The sequence below is a fragment of the Tenebrio molitor genome, chromosome 5 (genome assembly GCF_963966145.1).
Source record: "Tenebrio molitor chromosome 5, icTenMoli1.1, whole genome shotgun sequence".
NCBI classification, from domain to species: Eukaryota; Metazoa; Arthropoda; class Insecta; order Coleoptera; family Tenebrionidae; genus Tenebrio; species Tenebrio molitor.
In genome coordinates this window covers 1,077,488-1,092,813 of record NC_091050.1, presented here as the reverse complement: position 1 = coordinate 1,092,813, position 15,326 = coordinate 1,077,488, and the positions used below count along the sequence as shown (strand labels likewise).

The window sequence follows — 15,326 nt, the reverse complement described above, 5'->3', positions numbered from 1 at the left end:
CAAAACGCAAAAAACGTCGCCAAACTAAAAAAAAGCATAGAAATCACAAAAATCGGAGTACAATCACGCCTTTAAATTTCTCTTTTAACGTAAAAATCAGATGAACAAAAACCTTGCAACATTTTCCTGTTGCCATAATGTTTAAGGTTCAAATATTATCGCTGCAGCGAGGACACGAAGCAGCATTTTTACAATAGATAGTGGATTTTTTCAAACAGTGTGGTCAGATTTTTTTTTGGAAACGTTAACTAAGCCTTGTTATTTTGTTTATTTATAATATTTTGTGCCTTGTAAAGTAAATAACGTTGTTTACTCGCTCACTTCACATCTAGTGGTTATTATTTTCTTTCTGCATTACCATCATCCAAAAAAGGGAGACGAAAGTGAAACGATTACTCAATATAGACATTTTTTTATTAAATACTTTTTATCCAAATATGATACCAATATGCCTCAACAATAAAATCACATAATCTTAAATCTTAACATAAAATATACTATACAATTTATATATTATACTTAGCTCTTACTTAATAATATTTGGCATATATATTATTTACAGAGCTGATATTTTGTATAGCATAGGACTTTGCCAGATTTCTGTGACAAACCGAGCTCAGTGTTATTGTCAAAGAAAGAAACGACGGACGAACAGAAAACAGTTCATTATCAACCGATTTGTGAGAGCACGCTCGGATGATATTGTATAGCGGTGCGTGCTTCACGCTATTTATCATCTGTATTAAACTCAAGAGGCACACAAATAACAATGAGTAATCTAGTTTTGTTTTTATTCGATAAACTGTATAATCTGCACAAAACCCTGTTCAACACGAACACAGCTCAAAAGCGTATTAAGATATCATAAGTCGTAGTTCTACAACATCCTTGCTTTAATCGCTCCAAAGTTGTACTTATCAACTGAATTCCGACACTTACAATTACTAAAATTTAGAAATTTTAACAAGAAATCACAAGTATATTATCTTCTTTAAAAAGTATCAACAATTGAAGAACGTTCAGGATTTTTTGCCACATCACAGCTACATTAGGTACACTGTTAAGAACAAAATGCGGTAATTGACTTAACGTGAGTATTCACTACGTGAGGCAAAGAATAAAAGACGAATTTTTAATTGTTTGTGTCATGGACGTTTCAAAAATAAAAACTGGATTACTAACATCAATACAAATAGTGTTTTTACTTACACTGGACAATTATGAGTGAGTTGTACATCACTGGAAAAAACTGGGAATAAGATTTACTAAAGTTTTTTATTTTGCGACTTTCACTGAGGGCAAATAACACGATTGGTTTAAAAAGCGACCAGATTTTTGTACTTCAAAATGAAACTACCGCTACTAATAGAAACAACAAAAAAAAATCATTTTTAACGATCTGATAAAAAAGATTGTGTCACATGACAGACCCCGTTTAATATACACACATATATTTATATATTTTATTTTATAATATTTTAAAGCTTAAAATATGAGACTAGAAAGGTTCGTAAGGTGCTCAACCCTACAGATATTTCTTAAGAAAAAAGTGTAAGGTGTTGGCAACAACTAAGCACAGCAGATAAGCTGAAAAAGGAAGTAATTCGACGTGTTCGTTGTTCAAACGCTTGTGGAGCAACGGTGTGAATATACACTACCGTCACAATTTAAAAGTCAGTTAAATTATATTTTGACAGGTGGTGTCGTCTTGACAGCGCCAACGGGAAAACGACGAACTAGTCGAACTGCTGGCTTGTCTTACGTTTATTTAATTTTATCGCAGCTGGCTCTGCCAACACTGCCATTTTAAAACTTGGTATTTCCATTTAATTTTCGCCTTACAACTAAACATTAAATAAAACATGATTTTGGGTTTTTAAGATTCACTTTTTAGGTTTGTCTATTTTCATTAAGATATTTTCCGCCGCCACTGTCGCACGTCAAACGGCTGGCTAACTGTCCAATAAAAAACCTCTTACGTCAATTCCTTAACCTCAAAACTATGAATTCATTGGTTTAGCCATAATATTTACATATTTACGAATATTTTTTTACATTCAGATTTATCCACTAAATAAAATTCGACGTCAAACGATGATAAAGCTGAACTTACAGACACCGGAAGAAATCCTGAACGCCTTCAACGCGCCTCGATCTACGGTTCAAAATTCAACAAATAATCTTTAAGCTGATTGGGCAGACTCAGTTTGTTAATGTGGACGCCCGGTCGACGACCGAGACAGTTGTGTATTTTAACGCGGCAGATCTGTTTCAGACTTCTGGGTCTTTTGTATAAATCTCTAATAATACAGGTCAACGGTTCAGTCATTTTACCCGGCACCAAACTCAGCTGTTGAGTGTGCAAGATTTTCAAACACTCGAACAACGGCTTGTGTTGCATTATCAAGTAGAACAACATTATGATCTTCGAAAAGCTCATGTTCGGGTCCATGATGAGATTCTCTTTTCGCGATATCAGCATTATGTAATAGTAGAGGATGTAGTTCTTCGTCTTCCAGATCGGCTGCAGGTGCAAAGGATGGTTTTTTATTGCTTCCGTCATGTTCAAGCTTAGGTCGGGATTCGCCCCGTATTGTACCTGGAAAAACGAATCACGTGACACGGCAACACCGCACACTGCTTAAAAACATCAAACACCTTTTACACGAATCACGCAAATAAGAAAAAAGAACCCCACTTTGTGAAGATTAAAATTGACACTTCGCAGTTCTCGATAGAGACTGTAGGGGGCGCGGTCGGCATTTCCTTTGTTGCGAGTTGTCAAAAATAACTTACCAGAGTAAGCGTAAGATCGTAGACGTAGTGGATGTCCTTGCAGTCGCGCACATTCTGTATCATGTCCATGCACGACTGCAGTATGTGCTGGGTTCGATTGCTGATCCTCACGTTCGGGTCCAGACCGTGGATTAACAACAGGATCAACAAGTTCTTGATGAACTCGAAGTTGAGCTCCTTCTGAACGTCGCAGTTGAGCGTGATGTTTTCAGAAACGGTGAAGACCAACACGTGGAGGGGTGTCAGATTGGCTCTGTAGCTGCAGTTCGGGTTGGCGCCCTCCTTCAGCAGGATCCTTATGCAATTTAAGTAACAGACCTGGAACATTTAGGTGGGTTGGGACACGGTGTTACCTGGACAAAGAGTGGTTACCTTCATGCTGTGGGTGAAATGGTGAAGCGGGTCTTTGTTAATTAAGGGAACTAAACAGACCATTAAAGGCACTGAACCGTCCCTGCCCACCATATTAGGGTCGCCTGGAAACAGCATAAGATTGGGACAAAACACCACCGAAATACGATTACTTGCGAAATAAAACTTTCGTGATGTGCGTTCAATCGTTTCATTTAAAAACTCTTAGGGCCAGTTTATAGAAAGAGAATTAAATATTTAATTCGAATTAAATTTTAATGCGCGATTAACCCACAAATCCAAAACTTCGATTGGTTCAATCTGATCACGTGTTCACTTAATCTCGCATTTGATTACGATTAACTTAATTTCGCTTCTGTAAACTGGCCCTTAATTAAATAAAAATAAATAACATGACACAATATGGGATCAATATGATTTTTTGTTCGGTATTTTTTGCAAAAAACAATTCCAAAACATTACATCATCAATCTCACCTCCTTCGTGCAGCAACATATTGAGTAATTCGTAGCAGACGTCCCAATCTCGCACATGCCTTAGCACACAGGCAACAGCCGAATTTCCCGCATGATTGATGGACTGTCGAGCTCCGGACTGTATTAGATACCTAACCAGATGCAAGACGTCCCACTTGTTCCACTTGTCGTACCCATACTGAGCTTCCTCTAGGGCGTATCTGACAATGAGCGCGTGCAACGGCGTGTTCCCCAAACTGTCGGGCGTGTTGATCAACTCTTTACATCCGTGATCCAACAGGAGTCTGATCGTGGAAACGGTGTCTTCCGCTGACTTATGCGCGACAAGAAGGACTGGTCGGAGGGAGAACAATTAATTGAGAGAGAGAGGGTGGGGGAAAAGTACTCACCGGCGTGCAACAGCGTCATCTGTTGTGTACAAGTCCTGACTGTGGTGTCGGCACCGGCGTTGATTAAAAGTTCTAGAAACTTGCTGTCGTGCAGTACGGCGTAGTGTACTGGATAATATTCATCCTTTAGAATATGGATTTCGTCAGTCCTTTCGGTAACTAAGAATTGGGTGCAGCGCCAGGCTCCGCGTTCGCACGCCGCGTGCAAGAGAGGCTTCCTCGCCCGGAAAATGCCGTTCTAGGTAAAGGTTTAGTCGACGATTCGGTCGTGTCGATCGACTTACCCATGGATCCTCGCTGCGTTGCGCCAACATCGTCAGGATGGTCACTTGGTCGCCGTCAAGGGCGTAGTAGATTGCCGACTGGAGTTTGCTGGAAGGACGGTCGCGGCTCTCGCGCTCGATGCAGTTCTCCTCCTGCTGGATGGCCGACGCTGGAACAACCACGTTCAACGCTAAAAGCGGGCAGTATCTGGTTAAAGTGAATTACTATGGCCATACCGGAGAACTGATCAGTATTACCAACTCAAACAGTCCTTCTTGATCACCTCGCGGTACACGGCTGTGATTTATATTTTACGTTTTTACATGAGTGGTGCGTTCACAATCGACTCTTCAACGCCAACTTTAAGGATAAATTTAAATGAACGCACGATACGAATGCACACAATTTGCCGCCTCTCAGTTTTTGCCGCTAGAAAGTAAATTTGACATTTGACATACCTACAGCTGTCATTGTTTACCATTTTTCAAAGTGTAATAATTTACCGTGTTCTGAATTAGCGAAGGTAAGAGACTCCTTTTCAAGACTAACCCGCACAGGAAATGAATACTACGTTAAAAGCGTGCTTATTGTAGTACGTCACGTGAGTAGTTATTTCCAACATTTTTGCAACCTCTGGAGTCATTTCGTTACTTCAGCTTTATTTGCTGACATAAAATGCTGACAATATAACGCTAGTTGCTCAAAAACTAGATTTTATAAAACAATACATATCCTGCTTTGTCAAAAGTGTTATTACACGTTTAAAATAAAATCTTGTGTAATAACTTTTTATCGCTTCATATAATGAAGAAAAAATGTTTTCAAACAAAACTTGGTGTATTGAACGATTATGTAAAACTATAAAAAATTCCATCGACTTTGAAAAATATTTGAATGTAAAAAAATGTTTTATTATGTAAATTCCAAGAACTAAAAATCTCCCGAGACAGTGAAAAACCGTGAATTATTTAAACTGGTGCAAAATACCAAATACCACTGACTGGTTTCAAACGATGTACGCTTTATGCATTTACATTTTATGCTGATTAATAAATAGCAAAGCTCTGATTTGCTAACTCACATACAAATTCTTCCAAGTTCTGTAGTGCTTATTTTTTTTTTCATATTTCACGATAATTTTCGTTTACTACCCTGAAACATTCAACCGAAAAATCATAAAAATGCACTAAATACTATTCACAACAACATTCTTCGCCGCTGACGGTGTTTGCATATTTTTAAAAAATTCTTTGAAAAAACAACGCCAGTAATAAACACTGAATCATTAATACACCATAACTGAAATTAAGCCTGGCATTTTTTGTGATTTTTTTTTTAGTGAAATTGAATTTGGTGTTTGTTGTTTATTATTTTTTGATAAAACATATCGTTTTTCTATTTATAGTGCAATGACACTTGCCGCGCTATTTGATCCTGCTAAAAACACCACTGATTAAATCAAATGACGTACAACTGAAAGCGCAACTGTTATCTTCTCTTTCATAATTAAAAATCACGCTATAGTAGTTTGTAAAAAAAAAAAAACTCACAGTACTTCCCCCTTTCCTCACAGTTGCTGCTGTGCGCCCCTGGCCAGCACATCCTCGCCTCAACGTCCACCTTGGCTCCATGTTTCAGCAACAACTCTACACAATCATCATGTCTGAAGCAAATGATTATTTCACTTTTAGCAGTCGACACATGCGAAGACATACCCTTTTAAGCAGGCTATATGAAGGGGAAGACTACAAGGAAATCTATTGACATCAGCAGCAGTGTGGCGCGCTAGGAGCCACCTCACTAGCTCCACATTGTTGGCTCCTACACACTTTTGCAGCAGGTTGTACCCTGCCTCATCGTGTATCACCAAAATATTTTCATTCTGTTTGTAAAATCGAATTTCAGGAGAACTGTCGCGACACGCGGGCGCAACTTACTTTTGGTATTTGTTGCAGTAGTCCCTCTAATCTTTGTACTCCAATCTTTGGGTTGGCTCTGAGAGCGTCGAAAATCGTTTGTACCTTTTGTCTCGTCGAATCGGAGACTTTGTGTCCGTGGCCGTTCGACAGCAGAGCACTCCCCGACTGGAACACTTGACTCACTGAGCCCCCCATTCTTGCAGGTACGGTCTACTGACGGGTACTCGACATGACTGATTTGTACCTGAAAGCGACCGTTTGGAAGTGTGCGATGTCTGCGAAGAGTGAAACACACTCACGATCGAAACGGGTCGGGGTGAACACTACGTTAAATCCATTTTCGACTCGATTTGAGTAAAATCTGTCAATTTGGAGTCATTTTAGGTTAGATTAAATTGACAGCTACGGCTTGACGGAAATGGGGAGCTTTTCCGACGACACGTTTAATGCGAGTGTCGTCTTTCAATGACGTTGTCATTATTTACATTATTAATTTATGTTATTTGGGAGCACATTAAGTGAAAACAATTTTAAAGAATTTTTATAATGCGCACAATACCGACTACATTAATCTGAATCAATAATCGCACGACCGCCGTCTTTCGGCAAATAGGACAATCTCTCATCTCTCCATTGTGGGCTTGCCAGTTTTCTGCAAAATACCATTTTATAGGCAACAATCTCCAATTAAGAACAATTTAGATATCATAATTTTTAATAACAAGTGCATCAATAATATAGAGCGACAAAAAAAAACCGCACATTTCTTGGAGGACAAAAAATTCTCAAAAATGTTTTTCTTTCACACTAATGAATGACTAAAGATTACAATAAAACTGTACCAAAAAATATCCGTTTGCTAATTTTTTTCAGTGGTAACATTACCTAACCACAATTAATACAATGTATTGTCATGAAGCAATACACTTTCACTTTAGGTGTAATGTTGGTTGCCTATCTATAAAACACTTCTTTACCTGATGACACCTGAGCGCCGTTGCGTTCTTGTCTCATTGGCCGGCCAATGAACGGGCTCCGTTCGTTTGGTCCTCCCAACTTTCCGATAAATAAATGACGACGGCCGAAATTCATTCACTTTCGTTCACTCCTCCCCTGACCCTCTACAAAAAAGACTGCGCCTCCTTAAAAGCGAGCTGGACAAAAAGACGATGTTCTTCTTCGAGACAACGTGTATCAAAAGGTGGAACCCAACCGGCTATTTCCAAAGTCACTCAGACGTGGAAGAGACATCGGTCCACAAATCGACACCGGCCCTGACGATGGAACTGAATATTTTTTAGTTTAACATCGCATAAGCTTTTTTTAAAGTGATAGCATTCTTGGAGCAGATAATGTGTTGTTATCTTTTAAATACAAAACTCTTTTCTTCTCTATTTATATTGATATTGGTTTATTTATTTATGTTAGTCCTAATTCTTGTGTTATTTGTCCATACAAGTACTTACCTACAACCTACAACGCAAACTTTTCGTAGAAGTTATTTTCCCTCAATTATTTTAGTATCGATGGCGTAGGTATCACTTATTTCATTCCTATGCAAATGTTTAATCATTTTGTCGCTATTGTAATTTTAATCCAGTAGTTACGCAACATTTCTGTAAATGTACAATTAGAAACTGTTATGCTTTGATATACCTAGGTATATCTACTGTATAAATGGTGGTCAAGCTCTAGGAAAATAAATATTTGTACGCCGAATATTTGCAATTTTTATTTATCTCCATTGATGAGTCTTGTGACATCGTCTCAGCTACTGAAACAAGCCAAGAATAACCTTCTGCAGGGAGTGTTTAAACAAGCAACAAACTCATCTGAGCCTCCCAACTAAACTAAAGCCAAGCGAAAGTTAGATAAAGTTAAAAGACAAATTTTATTAGAGTTGAAGAAACCTAAAACTTCAGAACCCTCGCAATCTTCGTACTGCTGCTGAAGACAAAGAAGAGAATTTTCTTTATCATATTTATCACGCGCCAGGGACGAAGACGAGACACTTGATTTAATAGGAATTTCGCCGCCCAAATGAAAAAACCACCTGACACCAAATAAATTGTTGTAGAACGAGTGCACAAGAAATAAATAAAAATGCCTCAGGTGAAAATTATTTGCATCAAAGAAATCCTCAATCTAAAATTAATTTGTCCCGTCCAGTGTACATGCTGTTCAAGCAACCATCGACCGTCCCATTAACATATTTTCGCCATAAATTCCTTCTTTAATCATTTGTTTATAATTTACATCTATCATTTTGCGATTTAAAGTACCAATCTTTCAGCGTAGCCGGTAAATTAATACAAAGTGTTTATTGCCGGTTTTTTTCATTTTTGACTTTGAAACATAAAAGAGTCATTTCCAGAGCCAAGGTCGTTATGTGATGTTAATGGACGTTGTAGTTACTCTTAAAGACATCAAGATGTAATCTACCGTCATTAATTTCGCCTAATTGTTAAGTGAATGTGGGATTCTGGTGCACACAGAACGTGGAACTTAATAACTAGTTTCCATGTTAAAGTTTTTTATAACTACACCGCTTATAATCTACAATAAGTAATAATGTTCAATTAAAAAAGAAAACAGACGCTTTTAACTCTTAATAATCTTTCTTGTCCTTTTTTCCAACAAATTATCTTTCATTTGTAATTCCAAATAGTCCTTATCGAAAATGTATGTAATTAAATTAAACGTCGCTTATGTCACTTTGCATTTTCATCTGATGCTTATCTACTTGTCAGAAGCAGATATAATATAACTAATTACAACTCCGAATTACCCATTTTTAAAAATATTTGATTTGAATTTCGCGCTTAAAATTTGCCTTGTGACGTCATTTTTTGAATATGGCCCGCGATGCGCACACGAACAATCTACAGTGACACTTGGATTTTACTTCACCTAGAAATAATTCTTCGACCATCTTTCTTACGCTGAAATAATCTCAAACTGTCTCTTTCTTGAGGAAAATTTTTAACTGTCAAATTGATCTAACCTTTTCTACTAACTTATGGAAACCATTGGATCTTGGATCACGTGATCTGGACGAGTCCAATCCAATTTCTTAGAGAAGCGTCGGTTGTTGGAGTTGGAGCGTCCTCCATTCCATTCCGATTTTCTCTTTTATCGTCAAGAAGTCAAGATGAGTGACTCAGACAGTGGTGTCCCTCCGATAAAGAGATGCCGAATTGCTGCCGGGTACGAAAAATCCTGGGAGAAAATACCAGAAGTGGGCAAGTGGCTGGCGAGGAGTCCCAAAGGCCGGGAGTTCGGAAGATGCAGATGCTGCAACGAAGACTTCTCGCTCGACTCTGGACTGGCTTCGTTGGCCCAACATTGCATGCAGTGGTCGCATTTCTTTTGCCTGATGAAAGTACCGTACCAACATCGACAAAACCTCGTCAAGAGTACTGTTCAGGTGGTGGCGAATTTAAATAATACGGCGTTTTATTGTTGCAGTGTTCGCTCCGGCGCAAACGAAGATTGATGAAATGTTTGCAAAATCGGTTCACAATCCTCAAGCTGCCAAGGATCTTTTTAACTTCATATGGCATGCGCCTAATGAGGAAGAAGTGCCTCAAGAACGGCTCGTCAATTTGAGCCAGATTTTTAACATGCGGGACAAGAAGTAGAAGCAAAGATAAGATAAGGTGGTAATAATTGACAAATTTAAGGTTTATTCTGAATTATTTTGTGTTTTCTCGTGTTCTCTACAATTCGATGTTCTGTTCTTGCGTCACAAAAATTTGTGGTTAGTGTTTAAGTAAATTTGTTTCTTCTTGAAAAATCGTTAAGTACATTAATAAAACTGCAATTTGTTCAAGGTTCAACGCTTAGTTATTTCGATTACTGTTGTAGTGTTGGTTGCCTGCACTGCAGCAAAATACGTTTTTATGGAAATTATTTCTTTTGTAATTACTCCATCATTTAAGGGTAGAGTAGGAACCTACAGGGTCCTATAACTACACATCTTATAATTTATATACACAGTGTCCAAAAAAGCAACATGTTAAACGTTTATAATTTTACCATCAATTATTAATTTATTTTTAAGTAGATATTTCGTAATCCAACAGTATAACAATGTTTCTTTATTGTCGATTCGAGCCATAAGAATTTGTTATATACAGGGTGATTTATATTTTAAAGAGAATGTTCATTTTCCTGAACCAAAACAAAAATGTTGTTTTGCGCGTGAATTTTGGTCCTAAAGCAGCTGGTAGCACTCAGGGACTTGCAACAAAAAGACTTTAACTTTTTTTAATATTGTTGATTGTGATGGTTTATCGATCAAACTTAGAAATTTTAATCATGTGACGATTAAAAAAAGCGCATTGCGCTCCGTCATGCAATTACGTCGGAACGGGAATAGCATTGACGCTACCACACCCTGTACAGGTGCAACAAATTCGGTTCCCATAATTAGAAATTCACGACTGAAGGACGAAGTTCTCCGGATGTGCGAACAAAACACAAGAGATCTTTGAATACCTTAAACCTAATCTGTTTACGTATGTTTTAATATTTATTACTTAACACCTTCCGACTAGTCTCGAAGGACAATAAACTCCCGTGCCTCGAGCATTGAAGGTACCCCCAGATGCGTCCCAAAACCGATCAATGTGTTCACATTTTTCCAAAATCTCGAATCTCGCAATTTTTCAGTTTATTGAACCGCCACATTTTTTTGATTTACGCAACAACAAATATTCAAAAATTTGCATGATTTTGAAATTATAATTTAGGGAACTGCAGCTATAAATTTCCGGTTATTATCTCGTAAATCAAAGCAAAAATAGAAAATAAATAAACTGATTACTAAACAACCGCAGACCGGTTTTTGTCTTCCTAACCAAAGTACAACAAGTGGTTTGTGTCACTTACTTTCTTCACAGCACATAAGAAAATGTATTTAGTGGATCTGACATAGTGTTTACCAGATTTCAATCTGCTTGATTATTTTATGAGACATTTTGAAACAAGTAGTTTTTCGAGACAAATCCAACAGTCTGGAAGACCTAGAGAACCAGATATGTGGAGCCGTCCAGGAAGCACTTTAAGATCGGTTGCTAAATATTTTCCATAACTATAATGATCGATCGATTAGGACATTGTCACTTTAAAGGTTACCAGTCCGAGCACTTAAAAATTAAGTAGAATAATTTATTGCAAAACAATAGATTAATTGAGGAAACTTAATTTTTCCCCAACGAGCAACTGCTTTCCTTGAAATAAAAATGTTTTAATTATTTTGTTTGTAAATGTACATTTTTGTCTTATGCAGAACCATAACAGCGAAACTGTAAAATTTGCTCTGTTTCAGAAATAGTTTTTCAAATTGAGATTTAATTTTAGACATGGTGAATATATTGTACTAGTCTTCAAAGAACGGTAAATTTCGTCAACTTGCGTAGACAAGGCGGTGTGACAAATTTTCAATTCATAAAAGTCAAACGAAAATGAAATATTTTTCATTTGAATAAATTACGTCGACTAGTCCTCGTTCGTTTCAATATTATCCAAATCCTGTCGTTTTGGTGGTGAATGAGTGGGTCTAAATATCATCGAGTATTGTTGAACAAAGCCATCATAAATCACAGTCAGGTTCACCGGGTTCAATTTTTCAAAAGAGAATAAAACAAATTTATGGCGGCCATCAACACTAGTGTGGGATTTACCGGGCTGCAGTTTGTATATTCCGAAACCCGATACAAATTCTTCCATATTAGACAAAAAATGTAAAAGACTAGTTTGGCGGATCTGGTATAGAGAAGAAGATATCGATAAAAACTCTAATTTATTCGGTAATAAAATAAACTATTTTACATAATAATTTAGGAATTTTTAGGCATGATGCGAGTTATAAAAAAGTGAAAAATTGATCGGTGTTTCCAGGAATTGCAGGCATGGCGGAGTATTTGAGAAATTTTGTAAGGCAACATCCGATAATGGCAATAATTCATCCATTGAATAACTAACGAGTAGCTTGATTCAATTATGGTAATCAGTGGCGTAGAAAAAGATGTATGGGTCCTTGTTTCAAGGATAATGTTTTTTGCATACTGTAAAATGAAGTGAATTTTTTTCATTTGTCAGTAAATTATAATACCTACTGTTGTTGGGGCAATGTAAATACCTATTTACTACTTAAATCATTTTTGGTTAAATTGAGTAGGTTAGATACCTCAGAATTGATGATGGTTCGAGATTTTTTAAATTATTAAGCTGTGTAAATATGAGGAAATGGAGACCACAATTCTGAATATTTTATAATTAGTGGGCAGTCAAGATCGTTTGTAATTTTCTTAATTTGTGATTCAAACTTCCTTGAAGAGAAATTAACCGATAAGGACGTCATTTAGAAATATGTGAACGTTTCCTTACTAAATTCCTGCTGCATTTGAATATTTTTTTAATAGAAAAATTTCCAAGTGATAATTCTGAAGCGCAAAATGTACAATTAAGACTTCAACTGTTCAGTCACCACATTTTCGAAATTTGCATCTATCGAGTGTTCAAAAAAAAACTGTGGTCAAGCTGGGCGTAGTTTTCTTTGTCTCTGACAGGTCGACTTTTTAGTTAGTATGCTTTGACATTTCCTCCAGATCTATAACGTCACTGAGAAACACTGCTTTCTTCGCAAGAAATAGCTACACTATACGTACAACAGAAACAAAAGCAGACAACAGACTACCTGACCATACATTTTTTTTTGAACACAAGTTATTTTGAAAAGCTGTTTGCATTTCGAAACAATGGAGACTGCCGTATCAAACATTCGTAAACATTTTAATAATAAACTTATTTTATTTTCAGAAAAATTATTTTTGACAGTGAAAAGAGCTTTCACAATACCAACATTTTGTACTTGGTTTCCAGTTTTACGCAAAATATTCTACTTTTTCTTTCGCGTATTTCCACATTTATCTTATCATTCGTGTCCTTTTTAATTCTTGAGTTGTGATTCGAAGCAGTGATTTTCTTTTATCCTTGTGAAGAATCCTTCGACCTCGGCGCCAGCACACCGTTGCACCATCGCAGCTCCGCCACTGCCGATAATTATTACGTGTCGCCGATATTTTTCCCGTCGTCTAACTCAATTAAAAATGGTATTTAAAACGTATTTGTCCAAACCGAATCGTTTTTAATTATAGCTCCCGCCCAAATCGCGGCAGAGTTTACCTCAACACCGCCACGATTTATAATCTGAGCGTCTGTTTAATATTCATGAAAAAAATTAGCGATGAATTGAAAATAAATGTCATAGTATACTATCACGAAAACAGATTCATTGTCTAGACAAGTTTTCCTGTTGACATTTCGGTCTTCATTCTGATCTAGTTCACCTTACTCGTCTTTCTCCCTCGCTCTCGCGCACCGCTCGTAAGAAAAAAACCTAGAAGCGGTTTCTTCCAGCACCGATAGTTTCGCAGAGGCCTTGCATAGAATGTAAATTTCGTCAAGGAAATTTGAATAAGTTCGTGCTTCCTACGGATTATTCTGGCGGTATTGCACTGTTATTACCCCTTTTAAGCACACACCCAAGATAATAAAATTTGTCGCTGATTTGCATACTGCTCGATAAACAATGTCGGTTCCTTATGGTCCCCCTGTCGATGTTTTTTTGCGATGTCAATCTTCGATCTGCAATTACAAGTCGGTAATTGAATCTTAATTGCGGATTGTTGGTGTGAAAAATCCCAGTTTCAGGTTTTCAGGTGTCTGGTGAGGTGTCAAGGTTGCGTGATATATGGACGACGATTTAACGATTATTGCTCGGAATTTTACTAGGTTGGTTCGGTGGAACAAATTATTTTTTCGTCGATCGACCATTTTTCGATTTTCTTGTGCAAGACTCTTGACAAAGAAGCGCTTATCGTGGTCATTAAATTACAATAAAACGGACGCGGCGGTGCTTGCCTTAATGAACTCGGTGTACGGCGGTCTTATCTGATCGAGAATTTTTTTTCATTAAAAATGGAATTTTTGCTTTTATTGGCCAGTACAGAAGTTTCATTAATTTTATTGTTAATAATTATTGTAACAATGAAAAAGAAACCTAGTCAAGTATTATTATTACCATTAATTTTAGAATTTTTTAAATACATATGTATGTATTCGCAAAATAATTACAACTGTTTTGAATAGATTAACAGTTCAGATTTATTAACTAATGCCGAATATTCATCGAGGAAAATTAGAGGAAATATCGCGCGTTCAAATGAAATCCTGGGCCGAGTAGGCATTGGAAAAATTAAACCGTTTAGAACAGTGTAAAGTTTGAATTTCCCGCCGTTTGATACGAATGACATTTGTTGATGTTTAATCGGGACATGATTGAACATGTTTGTTTTCAGCAAAGGGTGTCCTTAGATATTTGCTTAATGTAAAACATTGCAAAGAAAGAAAAAAAAAGAAAGATGTTTTTGGCTCGAAATTTTAGGTTAGCTGTCAACATGCTCCAATTAATCTACGCTTTATAAAGCACAACAATTGACGGTTTCCGACGCCTTCCCAACCCAGGATTTCATTTGAACGCGCGATATGATTCGTGAGGATTAAATTGACAAGATAGTTTATCCGTTAATGCTGTCAAAATGTACGAGTCTGTCAAAATCAATTGCGGTTGTGTGTACAGAATTATTTTGTCACGTTTTCAGTTTAAATATAGAACAGTCAAGCTTCAGTAAAATTTGAAAATCCAAAATGTATTGTGTGACAATTTTGGTACCTGTTTATTTAGTCTCTAGTGCTAAAGTGTCAAACAACGTGTGTCCAAAAAATTCGTGGTTAAGTGGCCTGATGCTTTTATTTCCATCATGCAGCTTCATTAGATTCAGCGAGCAAGCAGTGATGTGAATGATTCCTTTTGAACTGTTGTTTTCAACCAACGAGAATTTTTCTGGTTTTCTTATTACCATGGTTTTAACCATAAGTTGATTTCATTTACATTAAAATTATGATCTCACAGAACATACCTTATAAAAGAGAAAGAAAATCGCAGCCTGCTTGACCACACAATTTTTTGAACACTCGTTACAGTAAGGTGACGATTTCAGACTGTCAAACACAGAGTGACAGATAAATTTATTGTACGTTTT

General features: G+C 36.9%; 1 protein-coding gene and 1 long non-coding RNA gene across 4 annotated transcripts; one reads left to right on the top strand and one right to left on the bottom strand.

Moving 5' to 3' along the window:
- Positions 1–396: 396 nt before the first annotated feature.
- Positions 397–6,817, bottom strand: LOC138130334 (ankyrin-3). 3 transcript variants are annotated; one of them, XM_069046772.1, is made up of 10 exons: positions 6,516–6,817; positions 6,235–6,460; positions 6,013–6,179; positions 5,848–5,960; positions 4,318–4,487; positions 4,034–4,271; positions 3,645–3,977; positions 3,169–3,272; positions 2,797–3,114; positions 397–2,599 (listed from the first exon to the last, which is right to left on the bottom strand). In XM_069046772.1, the coding sequence occupies exons 2-10, from the start codon at positions 6,409–6,411 to the stop codon at positions 2,156–2,158; spliced, it is 2,064 nt and encodes a 687-aa protein (XP_068902873.1). In that variant the 5' UTR covers positions 6,412–6,460; positions 6,516–6,817; the 3' UTR covers positions 397–2,155. The 3 variants fall into 3 exon arrangements, with proteins under 3 accessions (XP_068902873.1, XP_068902872.1, XP_068902874.1); XM_069046771.1 differs by having other exon boundaries at positions 6,235–6,817; XM_069046773.1 differs by having other exon boundaries at positions 4,318–4,466; positions 6,235–6,816.
- A 2,177-nt stretch (positions 6,818–8,994) lies between these two features.
- Positions 8,995–10,055, top strand: LOC138130355 (uncharacterized). Its single transcript, XR_011159578.1, has 2 exons — positions 8,995–9,632; positions 9,685–10,055. It is a non-coding gene; the product is annotated as an uncharacterized lncRNA (long non-coding RNA).
- Positions 10,056–15,326: the final 5,271 nt, after the last annotated feature.